The sequence below is a fragment of the Trachypithecus francoisi genome, unplaced genomic scaffold (assembly GCF_009764315.1).
Source record: "Trachypithecus francoisi isolate TF-2019V2 unplaced genomic scaffold, Tfra_2.0 Lachesis_group21, whole genome shotgun sequence".
Taxonomy (NCBI): domain Eukaryota; kingdom Metazoa; phylum Chordata; class Mammalia; order Primates; family Cercopithecidae; genus Trachypithecus; species Trachypithecus francoisi.
In genome coordinates, this window is record NW_022681467.1 from 10005090 (window position 1) to 10027601 (window position 22512).

The 22512-nt window shown below is 42.0% G+C and overlaps 1 protein-coding gene across 6 annotated transcripts in view; it reads left to right on the forward strand.

Annotated features, from left to right (window-relative positions):
* Positions 1–22512, forward strand: part of KIF16B (kinesin family member 16B) — a 308638-nt gene that overhangs the window by 194137 nt on the left and 91989 nt on the right. For 2 of the 6 annotated variants that reach the window (XM_033185555.1, XM_033185557.1), the window contains exons 18-23: positions 3688–3720; positions 4065–4118; positions 5662–7020; positions 11401–11553; positions 14056–14152; positions 15183–15233. In XM_033185555.1, the coding sequence (XP_033041446.1) occupies positions 3688–3720; positions 4065–4118; positions 5662–7020; positions 11401–11553; positions 14056–14152; positions 15183–15233 (1747 nt within the window). Of the gene's footprint in view, positions 1–3687; positions 3721–4064; positions 4119–5661; positions 7021–11400; positions 11554–14055; positions 14153–15182; positions 15234–16551; positions 18978–22512 lie in introns of those variants that run through there. The other 4 variants (XM_033185553.1, XM_033185554.1, XM_033185556.1 and 1 more) reach the window with 4 other exon arrangements.

Consider the following 22512-nt stretch of genomic DNA (forward strand, 5'->3'; position numbering starts at 1 on the left):
AATATCTAATGTGACGTTTTAACTGAGCACCTACTTTTTTTTTTTTTTTTTTTTTTTTTTTTGAGGTAGAGTTTTGCTCTTGTCTGCCAGGCTGGAGTACAGTGGCGAGATCTCAGTTCACTGCAACCTCTGCCTCCCGGGTTCAAGCCATTCTCCTGCCTCAGTCTCCCGAGCAGCTGGGATTACAGGTGCCCACCACTACGCCTGGCTAATTTTTATATTTTTAGTAATGACAGGGTTTCACCGTGTTTGCCAGGCTGGTCTCGAACTCCTGACTTCAGGTGATCCGCCTGCCTCCCAAAGTGCTGGATTACAGGTGTGAGCCACTGTGCCTGGCCAACTGAGCACCTGCTTTTTAAAAATTGAGCACAGTGTCAGGTACTGTGCTAGGCAAGAGGCTACAACAGTCTGTAAGAGAGATGTGGTCCCTGTCCCCCCCCGGCTCCTGATCAGTAAGTGACAGTCAGTGTGTCACACCTGAGCATGGGGTTCTGAGCCCAGAATTTGGTAGTACCTAGGATCAAGGCAAACAGTTGACTTGGGTCCTGCTCTGTCATCTGCTTAAGTTTCTACCACTAACTTGTCTCTGCCTTCTTATATTGCTCCCGCACCCATCTGTTTTCTACAGAACACCAGGAATATGTGTTCTTCAACAGTCCTGGCCCAAGACATTTTTCTGCCACCTCCTTTAAGATCAAGTTCAGAGTCATTAATGTAACATCCAAGGCTCTTCACTGTCCAGCTTCTGTTGTCCTCTTGAGCTTCATGTCTTGCCATCTCTCCTGTAGCAAACCCAAATCTGATTTTATTAGCTTTCTTTGAGTTTCTATATCATGTAAGAGAAAGAATGACCCAGATTAGGTATATGCTTCTTCAGGAAGCTCTGCTTGATCCTAGGTACTACCAAATTCTGGGCTCAGTACCCCATGCTTATATGTGACACACTGACTGTCACTTACAGACCCGGAGCCTGGTGGGGACAGGGACCACATCTCTCTTACAGACTGTTGGAGCCTCTTGCCTAACACAGTACTTGACACTGTGCTCAATTTTTAAAAAGCAGGTACTCAGTTAAAATGTCACATTAAATATTAAAACTCAGAACTGCCGGGCGCGGTGGCTCAAGCCTGTAATCCCAGCACTTTGGGAGGCCGAGAGGGGTGGATCACGAGGTCAGGAGATCGAGACCATCCTGGCTAACATGGTGAAACCCCGTCTCTACTAAAAATACAAAAAACTAGCCGGGCGACGTGGCGGGCGCCTGTAGTCCCAGCTACTCGGGAGGCTGAGGCAGGAGAATGGCATGAACCCAGGAGGCGGAGCTTGCAGTGAGCTGAGATCCGGCCACTGCACTCCAGCCTGGGCGGCAGAGCGAGACTCCGTCTCAAAAAAAAAAAACAAAAAACAAAAACAAAAAAAACCTCAGAACTAATTGCCTCCTTGAGACCATGCAGCTCACTAGTAGCAACAATTGTGATTGGCAGCAGAGATTTTATTACTGAACTTGAATCCAAGTCCTGCCTCTGCTGCTTACATACTGTAAGCCTCAGTTTCCTGCTTTGTTAAAAGGGATGAGAAATATGCTTTCTAAGGCTGGAAGAACAAGTGACGGAGGGCATACTGACTTTCAAACACAGAACCTGTGTCTTTTTTTGTTTGCTTTTTTTTGCTGCCAGGGTTCCAGATGTCATTTAGCTTTTTTTTTCTTTTTTTATTTATTTGTTTTTTATTATACTTTAAGTTCTAGGGTACATGTGCACAACACACAGGTTTGTTACATATGTACACATGTGCCATGTTGGTGTGTTGCACCCACCAACACGTCATTTACATTAGGTATATCTCCTAATGCTATCCCTCCCCCCTCCCCCTACCCCACGACAGGCCCCAGTTTGTGATGCGCAGAACTTGTTTCTATAAACAATCCTCAGATGGTAGGTTTCCATCCGAACGCCCAGTGCTCAGTGTAGCATTTTTGCTGTGCACACGTGACACTGTCAAAGCCAGCTCTACTGGTGTGCGCACTGAGCTCTCGTTCACAGAAAATAAAATCACGAGTACAGTTCATTCCATTAGGGAAATTCTTAGGTTTTAAAAAGTATTTGATCCAGTGATTCTTTTTGACTATGTAAATATCTCTAGAAAGACTGAACTCTACTGAAGTGTGAAGATACCAATTTGGAATCCTTCCTAAGGTTCTGTTTATTCTTAAATAAAAAGGAATGATCATATTTTAATTTTAACGAAGTCCTAAGACGACTTAATGCAATTGCATATGGGCTAGCCTTCATGACTGGCAAATGCTTTTCATTTAGATTTATATGGCTGATTTCTCATGCTAAGGTACAGATTATTTTTGTTTGTCAGTAGAATAAATATATTGTTATCTAACAAGTTTCAATGAAATATTTAATACTTTTATATCACAAATTTGAACATTGCTCATAAACTGAGTTAATAGGTGGTATTTTGGAAGCAGGCTGCCATGAGTTCATATCCTGGCTCCACTACCTATTACCACTGTGACCTTGGAGAAGGTGTTCAACATATCCAAACTTTTGGATTCCTCATCTGTAAAATGGAGATACTGTTTGCTGCCTTTAGAATTTTCTGGGTGGACGAGGGAGATTATGTGCAAATCACCCCACACAGCACCTACCATGTAAGAGATACTCAGTTCTGCCTAAAAATGCCACCATACTGTAGTCCCAGCTGCTCAGGAGACTGAGAGAGGAGGATTGCTTGAGCCCAGGAGGTCAAAGCTGCAATGAGCCATGATCACACCACTGCACTCCAGCCTGGACGTCAAAGCAAGACCCTGTGTCAAAAAACAACCCCAAAACGAAATCTACCAGACATCTTACTCTCAATATTTCCCCACATTATTAAACTGGAAAGCACTATTTGAAGTGTTTGTTCACTCATGACTAAGTAGTTGTTTCCAATCTGAATTTCGCACATTATTCAAGGAAGAAGATTTATGGTGACTTTTCTGTAGCCAAGCTTTTTAGCTGTGTCTGCCCTCTACCACAACAGAAAAATGTATAAGCTTAAGAATTTTAGTTCAAGCGTGGTGGGGTGGGGGGGGTGGGGTAGCTGGCAGTGTCTGACCCAACTTCAATCCCAACCCTGAAAAAAAAATAAAGAAATACAGTTTCTGCTGCTTAATAAGAATAGTTAAACTTTGCAATAATTAAATATAATATTTGATAAGAAATCAGCTTGTGTTGTTATTTTAGTGAGTTGTTTTAAAATTCCCGATGACCTAAATCCCTTTATTTTACCACCACTATGAATCTGTTCACAATCTCACAACTCCCATAACTCCTATGTTGCATAACTATTAATTACAGCAGGAACTTGATGAACCTACATGCAGTATAACTATCTATAAAGTAGTAAAGGTGCCAGTTTGATTACTGTTGATAATTATTATTGGTACTCAGTTGTTTACTATGATTATCATGAGAAGTGTGAGAAGTATAAAACATAAAAGAGCTAACTTTTTGGAGTGGATTGTTTATTTCATGAAATTATTGGGAAATGTGATATTTATAAAAAGATGTTTCAATTTGTGCATGGCTATTAGCTTTTAAGTACCTTACTGCTTTTCTCCTGATACTCCTTCCTATTAAATGCTTTCCTTAATTGATGTCTGTGCTCTCTCTCTCTCTACCTCCCTGGCAGTCTTTTCCCTATAAAAGGACCCATCTGTCTAAGGTAGAGATTCTCCATTTTTATATACTCATCAGTGCTAAGCTGCATGGAGTAGACGTGCTTCTTATGTAGAAGTCTTGTTTAACTCTGCTTTTTCAATACAGTTTTTGTTTTGTTTGTTTTCCTTCAAGTAAAATCTGTTCTTTTCAGCCTGAGTTCAAGTAGGACTAATTCCTAATCATAGTCCTAAAGCAAAGAATGCATTTTAATCTTGCTAATCCATGGTAATTAATAGTAATATTTGGAAAACTGATGCCCTTTTTAATATGTGACTCTGTATAGAGAGAGTGAGAGAGAGAGAGAAAAGGTCTTTAGAAAAGTGACTCATTTTCATTTGATTTTATTAGACTTGAATTTGAGAGGCAACAGCGTGAAGAACTTGAAAAATTAGAAAGTAAAAGGTAAGCCACATGGGGTTCAAGTTTCAACACTGCTGTAGTCTGGATTCCTATGTTAATATCCTGGACTGATTTCATCTGTGTCTGCTTCAGTACTTCGCTCTTGCTCTGTGTCTGTTATTTACATGTCTAATGACTGCAGGTCTTTTTGTTTTGTTTTGTTTTTGTTTTTGTTTTTGGAGTAGTTGGTTTTTCTTCAAGTGTAAATTTTTTTAAACAGTTCATCTTCAAATATTTCTGAGAAACGAGAAATAGAGTCAGTAGGCAAATCTAACACACCAATTAAATTTAATACACCAAAATGTATTCATTTAAATGTAATCAAAAGTAAATCTTCTCTTAATAATATCCCCTGAGTTTTTAAAAAGCCCGAAGAATGACAGTTTCCCTTCCTTCTACCTCCCTGCTTTTAAAACATTTTTCCTGATACTGTTTAGCCGTTTGTATGTCCCCAGGTATAATTTGCTTTTCTTATTCTGTGCTCACTTTTCTTTTGTGTATGGGGGCACAGGGTGGAGGGAAAAATGGCTGTTTAATTGATTTGGACAGTTCTTTATATGTTCTGAAATAATTCTTTACCTGATAAAACTGTATTTTCTCCTTTTCTGTTTTTCCTGTCCTATTTAACCAGCCAAGACGTAGACCAAAGATGACAATTAGAGTGAAAACCAAAGCTATAGAAAATCTGCAAAGTAAATGTTTATTTTGTAGGACCTGGAGTTTAAATGTCACAAATAAATTGTCTTAGTTTCCAGCATTATCCAGGATAAACATTTGGTGGGTCAGGAGGTGGAGGCTGTGTATTCCTACTCTAACTCTGTGCTCTTCCTCTGGAGGCCATCCCAACCCTAAACTTTATGGTACAGTGCCCTGTGGAGATGATTTGTTGTCCAAAAGAAAACACAACATGTCACCTCCCCACCAGCCTGCAAAATTATGCATGTATATATTCTAATGGAGGCTCCAGTTAGTTTCAGTGTTATGCACTAATAAACTAACATTTTGGACCATTTGATGATCACCATTTGTCCCAAACTAGTGATTAAATGCTACATAGTATGTAGTTTTTTAGCTGGAACAATGAACTGTCAATTATCATGACTTTGATATTTGACCCCAATGAGATGAGGACAGCATAAGCATTTTTATTTAATGTTGTCTTGTAACTGAACTTCTGTTGAGTTTTAATCATTGGGCTGAATAAAGTTATTCACATTTAATTTAAATTGGGCATGGCTCTTTCTCTTCGAGTTCAGGGGCCTTTTAAAATGATATCATGCATAACACGTTGTGATTATAGGCTCTACAAAGAAATGGTATCAGAAGCCACTTCAGGAGTATAGGCAGATGATATGTTGGACAGTTAAAAAATAAAAAAATGAAACAGGATGCTGCTGGAAATTTAAAGGAAAGCAGTTGCTCTTCTTTTTTTATTTTGATGGAGGCTTTGACCTAGTCGTCTGTGCATTTTCAGAACATTTCAGTAAAGTTAGAGCAACATTTGAACAATGACCAGATAACAACCAGTCAGTGCTTTGCATTTCAGGAAACTCATAGAAGAAATGGAGGAAAAGCAGAAATCAGATAAGGCTGAACTGGAGCGGATGCAGCAGGAGGTGGAGACCCAGCGCAAGGAGACAGAAATCGTGCAGCTCCAGATTCGTAAGCAGGAGGAGAGCCTCAAACGCCGCAGCTTCCACATTGAGAACAAGCTAAAGGATTTGCTTGCTGAGAAGGAAAAATTTGAAGAGGAGAGGCTGAGGGAACAGCAGGAAATCGAGCTGCAGAAGAAGAGACAAGAAGAAGAGACCTTTCTCCGCGTCCAAGAAGAACTCCAACGACTCAAAGAACTCAACAACAATGAGAAGGCTGAGAAGTTTCAGATATTTCAAGAACTGGACCGGCTCCAGAAGGAAAAAGATGAACAGTATGCCAAGCTTGAACTGGAAAAAAAGAGACTGGAGGAGCAGGAGAAGGAGCAGGTCATGCTCGTGGCCCATCTGGAAGAGCAGCTCCGAGAGAAGCAGGAGATGATCCAGCTCCTGCGGCGCGGGGAGGTGCAATGGGTGGAAGAGGAGAAGAGAGACCTGGAAGGCATTCGGGAGTCCCTGCTGCGGGTGAAGGAGGCTCGTGCTGGAGGGGATGAAGATGGTGAGGAGTTAGAAAAGGCTCAACTGCGTTTCTTTGAATTCAAGAGAAGGCAGCTTGTCAAGCTAGTGAACTTGGAGAAGGACCTGGTTCAGCAGAAAGACCTCCTGAAAAAAGAAGTCCAAGAAGAACAGGAGATCCTAGAGTGTTTAAAATGTGAACATGACAAAGAATCTAGATTGTTGGGAAAACATGAAGAGAGTTTCACGGATGTCACAGAAGTGGCTCAAGATTTCGAGAAAATAAAGCCAGTGGAGTACAGGCTGCAATATAAAGAACGCCAGCTACAGTACCTCCTGCAGAATCACTTGCCAACTCTGTTGGAAGAAAAGCAAAGAGCATTTGAAATTCTTGACAGAGGCCCTCTCAGCTTAGACAACACTCTTTATCAAGTAGAAAAGGAAATGGAAGAAAAAGAAGAACAGCTTGCACAGTACCAGGCCAATGCAAGCCAGCTGCAAAAGCTCCAAGCCACCTTTGAATTCACTGCCAACATTGCGCGTCAGGAGGAAAAAGTGAGGAAAAAGGAAAAGGAGATTCTGGAGTCCAGAGAGAAGCAGCAGAGAGAGGCGCTGGAGTGGGCCCTGGCCAGGCTGGAGAGGAGACATTCTGCGCTGCAGAGGCGCTCCACCCTGGGCATGGAGATTGAAGAGCAGAGGCAGAAACTTGCCAGTCTGAACAGCGGCAGCAGAGAGCAGTCAGGGCTCCAGGCTAGCCTGGAGGCTGAGCAGGAAGCCCTGGAGAAGGACCAGGAGAGGTGAGATTGGGAAGGAAGGGTGTGGCATACAGTGGGTGCCAAATGAGTGCTCATTTTTCACTCCTCATGTTATGTTTATCACTTTTTTTTAAGTTATTCTTTTAGCCTTCGTATTCTCTAATACATAGGCAAATGCTTGTATTTGCCAGAACTGAGGAAAGTACCCCTAGACTTGTATTTCTCCTTAGTGTCCTTGTTTTAGAATTGTTGGCCTAGAGTTGAAAAACACACGAACAAAAGCAAAGCCCATGTTCATTATCCCGCTCACCTATGGAATGTGTGTGTTTTAATATTTTGATAAATGCAAGACTGAGAAAGTTTCCACTTTGATTTCTCCTTTGCTTCTTTCTTATCTCCCCTGCCTATCTCCCTCTCTTTTCTCTTTCTTCTTCCCCTTCCGTTCCCTCCTTTCTCTTCCATTGCATCTATTTCCTCCTCCTTTTTTTTCCTTTGCCCTCTCTCTTTCCTCTCCTTCCCCTTTCTTCCTTCCCTCCTCACCCCTTTCTCGCTTGCTCCCTGTCTCTTTCCTTCTCTCCCTATTTTCCGCCCTCCTCCCTCACCTCGTTCCATCTCTGCTTCCCTGCCCTTTCTTACCAATGGTTTTGCATCTTCTCCATGACTAGCACTTGTTGAAGTAAGTATCATCCCTGGAGTTCATGGTTTGCATACAGGCTACTGATTTCTACAACCTATTGGGAATAAAAAATAAATACTTCTCCCACCCCTATTGAGTCACAGTATTTAAGAAGAGGCCTCAGGACTCTGCATTATAAAACAATCAACCAAACCAACAAACAAAACTCCAGATGATTCTGAACACAGTGGGATATTAGAACATGTTTGGTGATTTACTGGTATTATTTTTGTTGTTGTGAAAAATAAAACTAGGAAACTAGCACTCTTGTCTTGTAAGGTAAGAATATTTATCTTCCTTCACCTATTTTCTGTCACCATGCTTACCAGACCATAAGTTCTCAAAATGAATATTATGTGAATTTGAGAACACCTTTTTTGGAGCCTTGAAGACATGATGACAGGACTCACAGAAAGGCCAACAGCCACCTGGGTGATGCAAACATCACCCGATTTGGAGACTTGCAAGAGGAATTAATAGCCTGGTTCAGCCCCTTCATATCAAGATGGTAGGATGTTCTTACCTTGGGCAGGATCTTTCCTCGCTGGGCCTCAGTGTCACCACTTGTATAAGAAGAGGATGGATGAGATCACAGGGTCTTGTTCTGGGTCCAGGCTGGAGTGCAGTAGTGTGATCATAGCTCACTGCAGCCTCAAACTCCTGGGCTCAAGCAATCCTCCTGCCCCAGCCACCCAAATGGCTGGGACCCCAGGTATATACTACATGCCTGGCTTTTTATTTATTTATTTAAAGAGATGGGGTCTCCCTGTGTTGCCCAGGCTGGGCTCAAACTCCTAGGTTCAAGCAGTTCTCCCACCTGAGCCTTCTGAAGTGCTGGGATTATAGGCATGAGCCACCACTCCCTGCTCAGTTGAGATCTTAAGCTCAAATTGGAGAACAGAAACCTTGCCCTCTCTGCAGTACTTCCCCCACCCACAGCACCTCCTAAGGGAGCCCCTTAAGTCCGGAGGTCCAGTGTACTGGCCAGGACACCCCACCTTGGCGTTTAGCAGACACATGGGACTGGTTGCTGATAACAAGGCAAGACCCACTCAGAAGTGTTACTGTAGCCTTCACCCATCACATTGCCTGAAAAGGTCAGGACAACTTCCATTCAAATGATTGGGTTATGCTATGGATTATATTTACCATCACTATCTGGTAGTTCCCTCAGGCAAAACAGCAACAGAGTAACAATCAAAAACCCTAATGCTGTTATTTCAGAGAAATAGGTTAGGGGTTTAAGAAAATGATTGCAGGTGTGTTATGTAAATGAAATTGCTAGACAAAGATCCAGCCCCAGGAAATTTAAAGTAGTGGAGGGCACACTCTCAATTTGTAGCCTGTAGTGTGCAATAAGAATCCAGCATGAGCTTTTAGCTTGATGTCCTTGGCTTTTGTCACCTGGCCATTTAGTATTAATACTGTATAATAGCAGACACAGTATTGCAGTTTCCACAGAAGTGATTACACAATGTGAGTGTTCCCTCAGAAGCCAAGTAAAGGGGGCTGTTAGCTTCGTGAGTTTTCATGAAATAGACTTAGCTAAGTGCTAATTCAGGCCAACAGATTCCGGGCTCTGTGTTCTGACTGCGATGCCCCTACAGCTTTCTATGGGAGTTTCTGTTGTGCTTCATTTTCTCCCAGGGTTCTCACGGCTAAGCCAGGATTCACCATGCAGCCTGACTTGGCCCCTTGTAAAATTCCGCAAGTGTGAAATATTAAATTCATGTGGGACCAGACTGGACAAGAATGTCCTGAACTTGGCTCTCCCATTGCCTTCTCAGTGCTTTATGAACCAGGTTTAATCCATTTTGCTGCCTTTCTTCCCACCACCTGCTCATTCCAGCTGCCCCATTGACATGGATCAGGTAACCCAACTGGAAACACCTCCTGTCACCATAGCAGGGATAACAGAGGCAAGTTGTTAATACTCACACTTAATCCTGTTTTCTTGTCAGAGTCCTTTAACAATGGCAACGATGATAATAGTCATGAGGCAAGCCATGAAGAATAACTGTGTGTACCTCAGATCCTGCTTTAAATGCTGTGTGTGCATTGTCATTTACTTTTCCAATAGAGTGCCATCGTCTACAGTTTACACATGAGGGAACTGAAGCCTGCAGTAGTTGTATAACCACTGGGGATGAATGTCACACAGTCAGAAAGTGGCAGAGTTGTAAGTCAGATCTCAATCTTATCACCCATCTCTGAGCCACTTAGCCCTCTAGTCTTCTGACCATGCGTCTGCCACACACGGGAAGGCCAGCTTGTCCCTTGCCACCCATATAAATCTCACTGAGGCTTCAGGATACCACTCAAACCCTCCTTTGCTCTGTGGAATCTTTTTCACTGGCTACTGGCCCTGTGCTGAAGGACAATTTTTAACAACCCCAGCAGGAGTTTTCTTAACTGTAAACATTGCTAATTGCCTGCCGACATCCAGTTCATTTTTTGTTTGTTTGTTTGTTTTTGTTTGTTTGGGTTTTTTTGGCCATTGATAATACCCTATTAATATTGCTCCTCATTTCTTTGCCCACCACCAGGCCTCTGACATCTTTTTTTTTTTTTTTTTTTTGCTTATGTCTTGTCTTTTGAAAATACTGTATATTCTGCAAGTTGATGCTCTAGAAGTACTTGCTAATCAGTAAACTAAGAAACGGCTGAGTTAAACTGGGCACAGCCTCTTGTGGGTCTCATGAGTGCTTGCCCTCATGACCCTGTGATCCATGTCGGAAAGTTCAGAACTTGGCTTTCACGTTCAAGATAGAGCAGTCAGATTGCTGCTGGTGACACCAGAGGGTTGGCAACTGAAGGCAGAATTTCTGATTTTTAGAGCTGAAGGAATTGAGGGAGATTAGTTAACACTCTCATTTGATCCATGAAGAAATTGAGACCCATATTTAAATAACTTCGCCAAGTTCGCACAGTGAGTGGACTACAGTCTCATGCTTCCTGAGGCCAAATTCACTGGCAAGCTTGGCCCTCTGGCCTGATGGCCCTGGATTCAAGTATGCCTGGGCTGGTGGGAGAAAGACCTTACATACATTTGACCTCATATAGATGTGTCATTTATCATTGGAGGTAAATTTTATGGTTTATTTTAGTTTCTCATGGAACTCAGCCTACTTTCCTAGGCCTGTCTTTTCTGCTTCCCCTTCCCACGCCCTCTGCCCCAGCGCAAAGTGGTTTTCATGGCCTTGCCCCATTGCTCATATTGCTTTCTGCACTTAGATAATCTTCTGCCATCATCTCCAAATGCCTACATTCCCACTGGCCTCTGGAGACTCAACTTAGAACTGCCTTGACTGAACTTTCTCCTAGATTTGTGGTTTTTAAAACTCTTTAAAACATAGATCTTTTTCGTCAAACGTAAGTATTTACCAGAACCCTGATATGTAGTCCACAACCAACTCTTGTTGAAGCAGGAGTTACAGGCCTCAGAATCCTACACACCTACCTCTAGGACTTGTTTGGAGCACAGTGGAGAGATCTTTGCTCTTGATGGTCAGATTTACTCTACCTTCTGGATGCCTACAGTGCTCGTCCTGAACCCTTCTTGTGGCCCATTGGCACTTTATGTCTTGTCTTATGGGTATGTGGCACCTTTTCTACTAGAAGGTAAAGTTCTTTGTACACAGAGGACAGATCTTGATCCCCCATGTTGTCTAAAACAATGTCTCACACAGTAAGGATGATCAGGAAATACTATTAATGAATGAATGATGTGGCTCCTATCTGTGTAGGTTAGAATATGAAATCCAGCAGCTGAAACAGAAGATTTATGAGGTCGATGGTGTTCAAAAAAGTCATCATGGGACCCTGGAAGGGAAGGTGGCTTCTTCCAGCTTGCCAGTCAGTGCTGAAAAACCACAACTGGTTCCCCTCGTGGATGCCAGGTACTGGACATGAAAGTGATTCCAGGCTTCTCATTTGATGTGACTCAAGGATTCATTGTTTCTCTATTGAACTACTTTGTATCTGGAGGGCTGTATTAAGGGCAACAGGCAGTACATGTGCTTGAGATGTGCTCTGCCTTCATCTGCCATTGGCCTGCCAGTGGTAGGGTAAGGGGTGGTTTCAAGAAAGTCAAGGACTTGAGACCTGGCTAGCCAGATCCATCTTGTTGCAGGTACAGTTGTCCCTTGGTATCTGCATAGGATTGGTTTCAGGACGGCTCTTTGATACAAAATCCACACATCCTGAAGTCCCCCGTTAGCCCTCTGGAGCCTGCGGTTAGAAAAAGTTGCCGTCCTTACATTTTCAATCTGTGTACAGTTGTGGATGTGAAACCACTAATAGGGAGGTCCAACTGTATTTATTGGAAAAAATTCACATATCAGTGGACCTGTGCTGTTCAAACCTGTGTTGTTCAAGGGTCAAGTGTGGTTTGAATGAGAGGGTGGAATGAAAAGTTGCAGGGGAACCAGCTCATCCAGCACAAAGTGAGGCAAGGCCAGGTTGGCAAAAACAAAGACCTAGAATTACCTTAACTGTACCAAGGAGGAGGACCTTATGTTGACAGTTAATTTATATGTCGTGGATTACTAATAGATAAAGTTTGTTATAAAAACCAGTATATTCAGAATGATTGTGAGTATAATAAATCTATATCTAATGTTACTTTAGTTAAGTGATTTTCAGCTTAGGTGGTATTGTGTGTTGCTCTGTGGCTTGGAGCCCTTAGGAAAATCAGCTTAATTATTCTTTGCCTATAAGAAAACAATGATTATTCTTCTTCACTCCATTTAAACATGGGAACATTTGAAATTGGGCAGTCTTGAACCCTAGATGTTAGGAGATATATATCTGGATATCAAAATGTACTCAGAATGGCATGAGCCTCATATCCCACAGGGCTAGTTTCAAAATTAAGTGAGTATCGGGGTGATAAGTTGTAAATGGCCTTCACTCATGTTCAGTAGCACACAATTTTCGGTGGCACACAATTTTGTTTTCAATATTGAAAGATAAACATTCTGCTTTATTTTGGCTCTTTTACCTAAAATTTTAATCTCTTTGCCTAGCATTTTAGAAAATCTTTCCTCTTTGTTCTGTAGTATAGAAATGATTACAGGATTATGCATGTGTTTATGCAGATTTATTTATTTAGTGAATGTGCTAACATATAAACATGGAAACCATTTAATTTAAAATAATCCATCTGGCTGGGCATGGTGGCTCACACCTGTAATCCCAGCACTTTGGGAGGCCAAACTGGACAGATCACCTGAGGTCATGAGTTCGAGACCAGCCTGACCAACATAGTGAAACCCTGTCTCCACTAAAAATACAAAAATTAGCCAGGTGTGGTGGCGGGTACCTGTAATCCCAGCTATCTGGGAGGCTAAGGCAGGAGACTCACATGAACCCGGGAGGCGGAGGTTGCAGTGAGCGGAGATCACACCACAGCCCTCCAGGGTGGGAGACAAGAGTGAGACTCCGTCTCAAAAATAGTAATAATCCATCTAATCAGTACCTGTAGAATTGGAGGAGGGAAGTTTAGAACAGAATGACTTCCATTTGGCACTCTCTGCCACTAGAAAGATTTTCGATGAAAATAAAATTCTCTAGTCTCTCTGGTTCCTCCAGGAGTAATGACCTAAAAACAGTGAGGTGGAATGACCAGAGATTAGACCAAAATCCACTGAGGTGGTCAAGGCTGATAGTTTTGCTTCATACAACTTCACCTACATTTTGTGAGATATCAGATAATAAGTTGACACTGCTTCACAAGTCAGCGGTGATTGGCTTCATCTCTGTCTTGGCCCTGTCCTCGGCATTTTGGAAGGTAGAGACCTTTAAGATGTGGTCTTGCTGACCAGGTACAGAGAACCCATTTGGAGAGACAAGACAGACTGGGAATACAAGTATGCAAGACGTTGTTCAATCTGAATGAGGAAGATTCGTAGAGAGTATGTCCATCTCTTGCTTATTTTTTTTTCTTTTTTGGTAATTCTCATACATGACCTTGAGATGTGAGAAATAACTATCATCTGTATTATCCTTTTCTGTATGAGGAACCCAGGGCTCTGTGAATGAAATGTTCTGTCTTGGCGTCAGATCAGAGACCACAGAGCCTTCTGAAACCAGTGACTGATTTCTCCCATCCTACAGCAAGCATTCCACTAAGGACTTGGATGGGATCACTTAGTCTCCTTTCCATTCCCAATATTCTATTACTTGTTCAGTTCTGCCTCATTTGGGTAAAACCCAGATAGTGAACACGTAGCACCAGATTTCTTGAAAAAAGTAAAAATGTTGAAGTTCTCAAGTTGTTGTTAGGTTTGACATTTAGAATGAGATTGCTCCCTGTCGTGAAGGGCATAGTAAAGAAAGGATCTCAGAATGTCGTGTGCGGTTAGAAGTGTCAGATCTACTCCATCTCCATTGTGTTTCAGAATCAATGCTTACATTGAAGAAGAAGTCCAAAGACGCCTTCAGGATTTTCATCGTGTGATTAGTGAAGGCTGCAGTATGTCTGCAGACATGATGAAGGTAAGCTGAAGGAGCCAAATAACACGAAGTAACACGTTCATTCATCTTTCTTTTTTCCTTTTTTCTTTTTTTTTTTTTTGTTTGAGATTGAGTCTTGCTCTGTCAACCAGGCTGAAGTGCAGTGGCACCATCTTGGCTCACTGCAACCTCCACCTTCCAGTTCAAACGACTTTCGTGCCTCAGCCTCCCGAGTAGCTGGGACTATAGGCGCCCACCACCACACCTGGCTAATTTTTGTATTTTTAGTAGACAGGGTTTCTACCACCATGTTGGCCAGGCTGGTCTCAAACTCCTGACCTCAAGTGATCCGCCCACCTCGGCTTCCCAAAGTGCTGGGATTACAGGCATGAGCCACTGCACTCAGCCCATTAATCTTTCAAGATGACCTTGAAGATAAGTTTTTGGGGGTAGTGGTGGTGGGTTCTTTTGTTTTCCAGTGAGAAAATTCAGATGTGGAATGTTCTAGAAAAAATATTAAATATTACTTGGGCAGAGTGTAACAGTTTATAAATAGTATTAATTCAAGAGTAACTTTATAGTTTTGTAATTCTGTGACAACTTTTAAGTGATTATAAAGTCTAAAATACTTTTTAATTCTACATACAACATTCTTCTGTTTTCTTCCAAAATACTTCCAAATTCCGTATTTATTTAATTTACTTTGTAAATTATCCAAAATATAAATAGAATATTGACTTTTAGAAGATACATATTTGTGACAAGTCTATATTGAAATAAAGACCATGCATTTCTATCCTGCAAATTAAGAAATTCCCTAAGGAAATCTTGTTTTTAATATTATTCTTAGAATTTTAGGATTAGGAGTAAATAGTTCAGTTCTCTGATGGCAGATGGATCAATAGAGTCGTGTTTATCTTGGGGATATAAATTATATAGAAGGGTTGTCATTGTTGAATGACAAGTATGTTTATTTAGATTTCCATTCCCATAAATACTTGTAGTCAAATCAGTCCCCCGCCCCATGAACTTGCTATAATTTAATATAGAGGGCTTTTTATTTTCTTTTCAGGATAATGAGAAACTTCACAATGGCACCATTCAACGTAAACTAAAATATGAGGTAGGTAATGATTTTTCAGATTGATAGGGTTGCCTTAAATTATGGCATGCTTATGTGATTACATTTTCTTAATGTTTAGTTGCATAATTAGAATTTTGAGGTCCCAATGAGATTAATGGCTAATAGGGAAGGCAAGCTATTATACGGACTTAAAATTAAACGGAATCCTGCAGATTGAAACTGCTTTGACTTTATTTGAATGGCATGTAGCTGTGATGGAGCTTTGCCCAGTTTTTCATTTGTGACAGTATATTTTCCCTTGGTCTGCATTTAAAAGGCAGAATTATATAATCAGAATCAGATATGGGGTTTGGAAATGAAACTCCGTACTCCTCCTGTCCATTTTATAGACTGTGAGTTGGCAGTAGTACAAAAGAAACACTCTTGATTGATTAACTTGTTTCTCTGGTAGATTGTCAAACCAAGGTTTATTTGGGCATGCAATTTGTAAGATTTCACTGGTATTTTCCTCCACTAAGAGGCATGTCCCTCCCACATATTTGTAAATTTAAAAAAAATCAACCCCCAAAAAATAGTAGGTGATGGAAATTTTCCAGATGGTGTTCATACATTACTGAACAGACAGCAAGAGGTGGATGTTCACAGAGGCTGAGCTGACTTTGGCCGCAGCCACGCCCTCCTGCCAGTCATCCAGTAATGATGTGATCTTCCCCTGGATACCCATCTCCCTCCTCTACAGAGCAAGCCACTGGCTTTCATTTCTTTGTGTCCACAGTACCTTGCACATAGCGGGTGCACAGTAGTCCTTCCATGGTGATGACTTGTAGATAACAGTAATGATAATTCCTGTTAATGTTGATGGAAACATTTGATTCCCATGAAACAAACCAAAAGGAGAGAGAAATGTAACCTGGGCTAGAACACTTGGGCATTTCTTTTGGCCTTGCTATCTGATTTTCATTAAGTTTGCCTTTATTGCGTTTTGGACATATGATCATGGACTTATTTTCATAATGAAATTTGACCTTCTAAACATTGAATCAGAGGGCTTGGAATTTATTGTAGGGAAAATGAAATATTAGATCAAGAAGTGGGTACTGTGGATCAATCCCATACAATGTATTTCTATTAAAATTCTCAGTGATTTATAATATATATAATATGGAAAATTGATATTCTATGGATGAATCAGATAATCAATTCTTTAATCATGTACCAATACAAATGGCTTAGGCTTTTTATTTAACCTCTGAATTAATCTACCCAATGAAACCAATGACAAGAATCATCATGTGCAAAAGGATCACAGAAAGAGATACCACATCCCCATTTCAACTTTTTTTGACACCTTGAACAGAAAAGGCAGTTTTGCCCAACATGGTATCTTGACCCACTTCTGCCCAGAGATGCCACTGAGACTTCCAGCCTCATTAGAGAGGAGAGGAGGGAGGTGGATCAGAACGACCCCTGGGATCATCCCATGCTGTGGAGCATCTCAGGCCCTAAAACAACTTCCTCAGCATCCCAAGAGAGAACTCACCAGCAAAGGGATCAGTCCTCAGTACCCGAGTTATTCCAGGACAGTGAAAACAAATATTGTCATCCTGAGCATGCTGGCCATTTTGAACCAAAATGTTTTAATCTACCTAAAATCTCTTTTCTTAATGAAAGTAACGCCGATGATGCAGAAGATTTTCAGAGTAAGTCAGAAAATTTCAGTGAGCTGATGACTCATAAAGATGAACACGGCTTGAGAGTCAAGTCCAGTTGGACTTTGCTGCAACACACATCCCAAGAAGTGTCTATAAATAGTGGAGGCAAGCAGGCCAGGCAAGGCAAGGTGCTCTGCTTGGTTCTGTCTGAAGGCATTTCCCATGAGGAGAGAGCATCCTGCAGTGCCCTGCAGAGCGAATTGGCCTCTGAGTTTTATAGTGAGCAGCAAGGTGAGGAAGAGTTGGATGCTAAAAAAATGAGCTCACCAGAGTCACTGATAAATATCACAACAGAAGGAAACAACGGACTGGGATATTTTTACCACAAGTTCTCAGACCTTTATAAAGATACCAGCAGTCACCTGCTTCAGGCTGGCACAAAAGCGATGAGCCAAGCCAGACTCGTGGGGAGTCTGTGTGCCCCAAGGGGGCTCACCTCCCAGGTAACAACATTCGTCAGAAGCCTGCCATTTCTGAAGCACTTAGCCCCACACATGCCCTTGAAGACTGTCATGCAGTCAACAGAATCTCATTCTCCGGAAACTGGGTTTGGCAGCAGCAAGAGCGAAGCTGCAGAGAGCCTGAGGCCAGCAGAGGGTGCGGTGCCTTACCAGGCGTCTGTCTTTGCAGCTGCAGGTTTACCAGGTTCCTCGCCAAGCTCCGTTTTTCGCCTGGAATATGAAGATGCTAGAAAGAGCTCTGCATTTAAGCAGAGCCTTGTGCAATTCCCGGACCAAATGCTGAAACTTCAAGAGTGCCCTTTGAATGACCTTCTTAGGCATGTGACTTGTTCTCTACCAGAACCTTTGGGCAACATGAACGAAGTCAAAGGCATTTACTGGCTTGCTGTTGCTAACTGCACGACACCTGACCCTCAACCAGCGTGTTTGCTCCTGCTTCAGTCAACTTTATATGCTTTGGTCCTGTCAGATAATCTCCTTGGCTCAATGAGCATTTTTCATGCTCTACCTCTCTCTGGTCTACAGGAGATTCAGATTGGCTTTGGTGGACAGAGTATTCGATTCCTGAGTTCTGCAGAGGGTCTTCTGCTCACTGTGTTCAGTTACAACAAATACCTGTCTCAACAGCTGTGTCGTGACCTCCTGTGTGTCCTGATGCCGGAGCCCAATGCCGCTGCCTGCGCTAATCATCCCTTGCTCCAGCAAGATCTGGTTCAGCTTTCTCTTGATTGGAAAGCGGAAATCCCTGATTTAGTTTTGCCAAATGGAGTTCAGGTGTCATCCAAATTCCATACTACCTTGGTTGACATGATTTACTTTCTTCATGGAAATATGGAAGTCAGTGTCCCTTCCCTGGCAGAAGTTCAGTTACTGCTCTATACAACAGTGAAAGTCGTGGGTGACTCTGGCCATGACCAGTGCCGGTCGCTAGTCCTTCTGAACACCCACATTGCACTGGTGAAGGAAGACTGTGTTTTTTATCCACGTACTCGATCTCAAAACATACCTCCTCCAGGTGCACAATTTGATGTGATCAAATGCCGTGCTCTAAGTGAATTCAGGTGTGCTGTTGTTCCAGAAAAGAAAAGTGTGTCAACAGTAGAACTAGTCTTCTTACCGAAACTCAAACCTTCAGTGGGTTCCGGAAATAGTCCACCTGAGCACCTTCAGGAAGCCTCAAGTGTCCAGTTGTTCACCACCCCATTGTATCTTCAAGGCAGTCAAAATGTCACACGTGAGGTCTGGAAACTTACTTTCAATTCTCAAGATGAGGCTCTTTGGCTAATCTCACATTTGACAAGACTCTAAGGAGGAGACTTTTAAAGATGCACTACGTGTTTTTGAGATCATTAATAAAATAAGCATTGTGAAAACAGTCAAGGCAATATGAATATCTCCATGTAGCTAATTGAATTGGAACTGGAAAAATGCAGACCTCTAAAATTGAAAATGTAAATATTTTAAATATCTACAATAAAATAAAAACAGCTAATAGCAGAGCCCTGATAAAATATCTTTATCACCACCTTGCTTCATTTTCTCGAAACTCAGGCTTATAAATTTGTGCCTGCCTCATTATTTGTGAGGTGATTAAAGCATTTCTGATTGTTTGGCTTCATGTCCATTTATAGTGGGGTGGCTTGGAATCTGTCTGTGCCTGCTGGATTCCAGCAGGCTAATTTGTGCTGCCTGAAAAAGTGTCCAGTCTGGCAGTGACCTTCATTGACATCCTTGGTTTCAGCTGTGATTAGGATAGTTATGTAGCAGAGCACATCAGTGATGCGTCAAGCTTCCTATGAGGACCCAGGGATTTGAAGTGTCCTCCCATCACCATGGTATGCGGAATCGAGACAGTGATGCATGTCCTGCAGTGTCTTCTTCCTCAGTTAATTGCCTTTACCTTCCCCCTTTCATACTTCTTCACGATTCCCTTCTAACCCTTGCTATTTCAGCTCCTCACTTGTTGGTGTACCTGCGACTATTCCACCTAACCCGTGTCCCCCACCACCACCATATTCCAGTTCTTTCTCAGAACTTTTGTTTCTCTGTCCTGTAAGTCTCTTTATCTCAGAGTCTCACTTTTTCTCGTGGCGTCTTTCTGCTGTCTTGTCAAATATATAGTTTCCTTAGAGGCACCTGCCTCTGGCATCTCACCCAGCCACCACTTACAACCTTTGATCGAGGTCTCCTGCTGGCCCCAGCTGGTCAGTTCGGTGGCCTCCCTTCTCAGGCAAGTTCCCTGCTGCATCTGCCCAGGATGAGGCTTCTCTGTCCATGAAGGTCCACCCAGTAGGCAGCTGCCTCCTCCTAGGTGAGAGGCTTCAAACTGTGCTCTTCAGGGTCTCTAGCTCCTCTGATCAACCCTTTCTGTCCCCCTCTGTCCAAAAATCCTATCAGGTTACACGTTTTGTATTTGTTTTTAATTTCATCTGACCCTAGTTGCTCTGCCACTGTTCTCCCCTCAGGTGTGTGTTCTCCTAAATCCAGAGTTCTCAGAAGGAAGGAGATGTGCTTCTGCCTTTGCTTCTGTCTTGCTCCGCCCACTCTGCATCCACTCTCAGCTGAACCATCTTTAGCCCACGGTAGCTCTCAGTGGATGTTGGACGCAGCTGAGTGAGTCAGTGATTCTCCTGGCATGGAAGGGGCATTTTCTATTCTGGTCAAATCTTTGGATAAGTGCAACATAAATGTCGTAGTGCCTTCTTCATTTCTGTTCCTAATCAATGACAGAGAAGGTATCAAAGCTTAACACACACAGAAACTTGCCATCTTCCTTTGGCCAGGAAGTGCTCGTCTTCCCTCTTTCCCCTGTCGGAGGAATGGACAAGCTACCTACACTGGGTCTACATTCCCACATATTTTCCTCTACCTGGTGTTGCAGACACCAACAGGAAAAGACAGGGAATTGAAGAATGTGTTACGATCTGCAGACCGGTGGCTGCAGCCTTGTATGTTTCTGACCAGTGGAGGCATTTGGTTTTTTGAGGCAACTGGATTCTCATGTTTTTAGGTTGAGCATGTTTTTGTCACTTCCAAAGCACCCTCTACCCCCATACATAAATACCTTTTTACCTTATACCTAAAGGCTTTTAACTCGCTGATGAGGACATCATTAAAATTAGTCACCAATTTGTCATTATCTTAGTTGGTAGGTCATCTTCCATCATGAACAAACACTCCTAAAATGTACCATGATAGTTTTCTAATATCTTATCGATGATATTTCTCCTAATTTATTTTTTTTACTTTTTAAAACTAATATATTTTGCATTTCTTTTTTCTTAAGTTGTTCCACCCAGTGTTTTCTCATATTTTCTTGATAAGAAAAACAGAGTTATACTGCAGTAGTCTTGTGCAAGTTAACAAAGAAAAACAATTAATGATTATGAAGGGCTGAGGGAATAGACTTTAAGATGCCAGCAGAGGGATGCCATGGCCAGGAAGAAGGGAGTGATGAATAAACAGTACATAATTTTAACAAAGAGTATTAAATACTAGACAGATGTGCTTATTCGCACAGGCACAGAAGCATAATTCCACCATGTTGTAAATCATGGTCTTTAGGATTTCTCAGAGATGGAACATGCAGCAGATATGAGCATTGTATAAAAATCATATCACTCATTATAACTTCTGCAGTCTGCTTTATGATCGAAGAAGGCCACAGTGAGGATCATGTTCAGATTGTACCACATAATAATAGAAGCAGCTTGCAGCATTCAGATTCAGCATGTCATTTCTCTCACCTAAGCATACTTTGTACCTTGAGATAAGATATAGTTTCTGGGTGTGAGAGTTTGATTTACTGTCTGTGAAATAAGTATTAAGGTTGTCGTGATGCCTGTGAAAGCCAGTGGAGTATTGTTGTTGCCATTATCCACTGTGGCTTCAATCCTAGCAGCTCCCTCTGCTGCGGCTTCAATCCTAGCAACCCCCTCTGCTCGTTTCTTCAGGAGTTTATCTAAGCCCACGGCACCCCTAGAGTGGAGCAACTGTGAGAGTCAGAGTATTCAACCTACTGTAACGACATCTCGGCCGTAGTGAGTTTCTGAATCAGAAAAAAATAGATGCATGCATTCTTGGTTATGTGGCATTCTACATTGTTGTAGTATAGGCATAAACATTTATATTGTGGGACTTCTTAATACATTCTAGACAATAGCTCTTTGAATACTTTTGAAATAGTGATTTCATCTGAATTTGATTAAAATCCATTTTTCGCACAGCTGCCTGTTTTACAGACTTGTGGTTGGCAGGATGAATTTATTTAGTCTTTGTTGAAAAACATTTCAAAACAGTGTGTCTCCCTGTTCTCATTACTTTAAAAATGTGCAGGCATCCCTTTGGAAGAGAGTACTTAAGCCTTCCAGCAGTAGTAATTACAGTAATTTTTGCTTACATTCTCTTTCCCAGATGATTTAAAGCTTTGTATGATAAATAGATTAGAGCCACTTTTATTAATGCTTCTTTGATGATCAACCCGGCTTATTGGATAGACCAGTTTCTAATTAGGTCATTTTGTTAATTTAGTTACATAATTTCCAGTATGTAGCTTAGACAACTCTGCCTCATTCCTTAGAATATCTCGTGTGACAGATGTTATATCAGTCTGCGATTGCCAAATAACGAACAACCCCCCCAAATTTCAGTGGCACATTAAAAATGTTTTTATTTTATTCTGCTGCTTTGCAAGTAGATAGGAGTGGCTGTGCTGTAGGCTGCAGGTCATCTGTTGCTCAGCCAGGGTTGGTCTGCTCCGCACATGTCATTTTGGGATCTATTCAGAAGGGGCAGTAGCCATCGCGGTGATGACAGTAACACAGAAGGGCAGTCCTGCAAGCCTCCGCCTGTGTCTGCTAACATCTTACTGGCCAACACAAGTCACATGACCAAGCCCCAAATCAAGGGGCAAGGAAGCCTCCATCCATCAAGAGGCCATGGTAAGACTCTGGATATGTACTGCTACTACAGGGAGAGAAGAATTGGGACCAGCAATTAATTTTCCATGGATGTATTATGTCAAGGTTCCCAAAGCTCTATTAAAAGATAAGACTCGGATGAAACTTGTAGGACTTCTCCCTAATGGAAACATTCAGGTACCGGGAAGAGTATGCCCTAGGACCTTTTAAGTTACCTATGCAATTT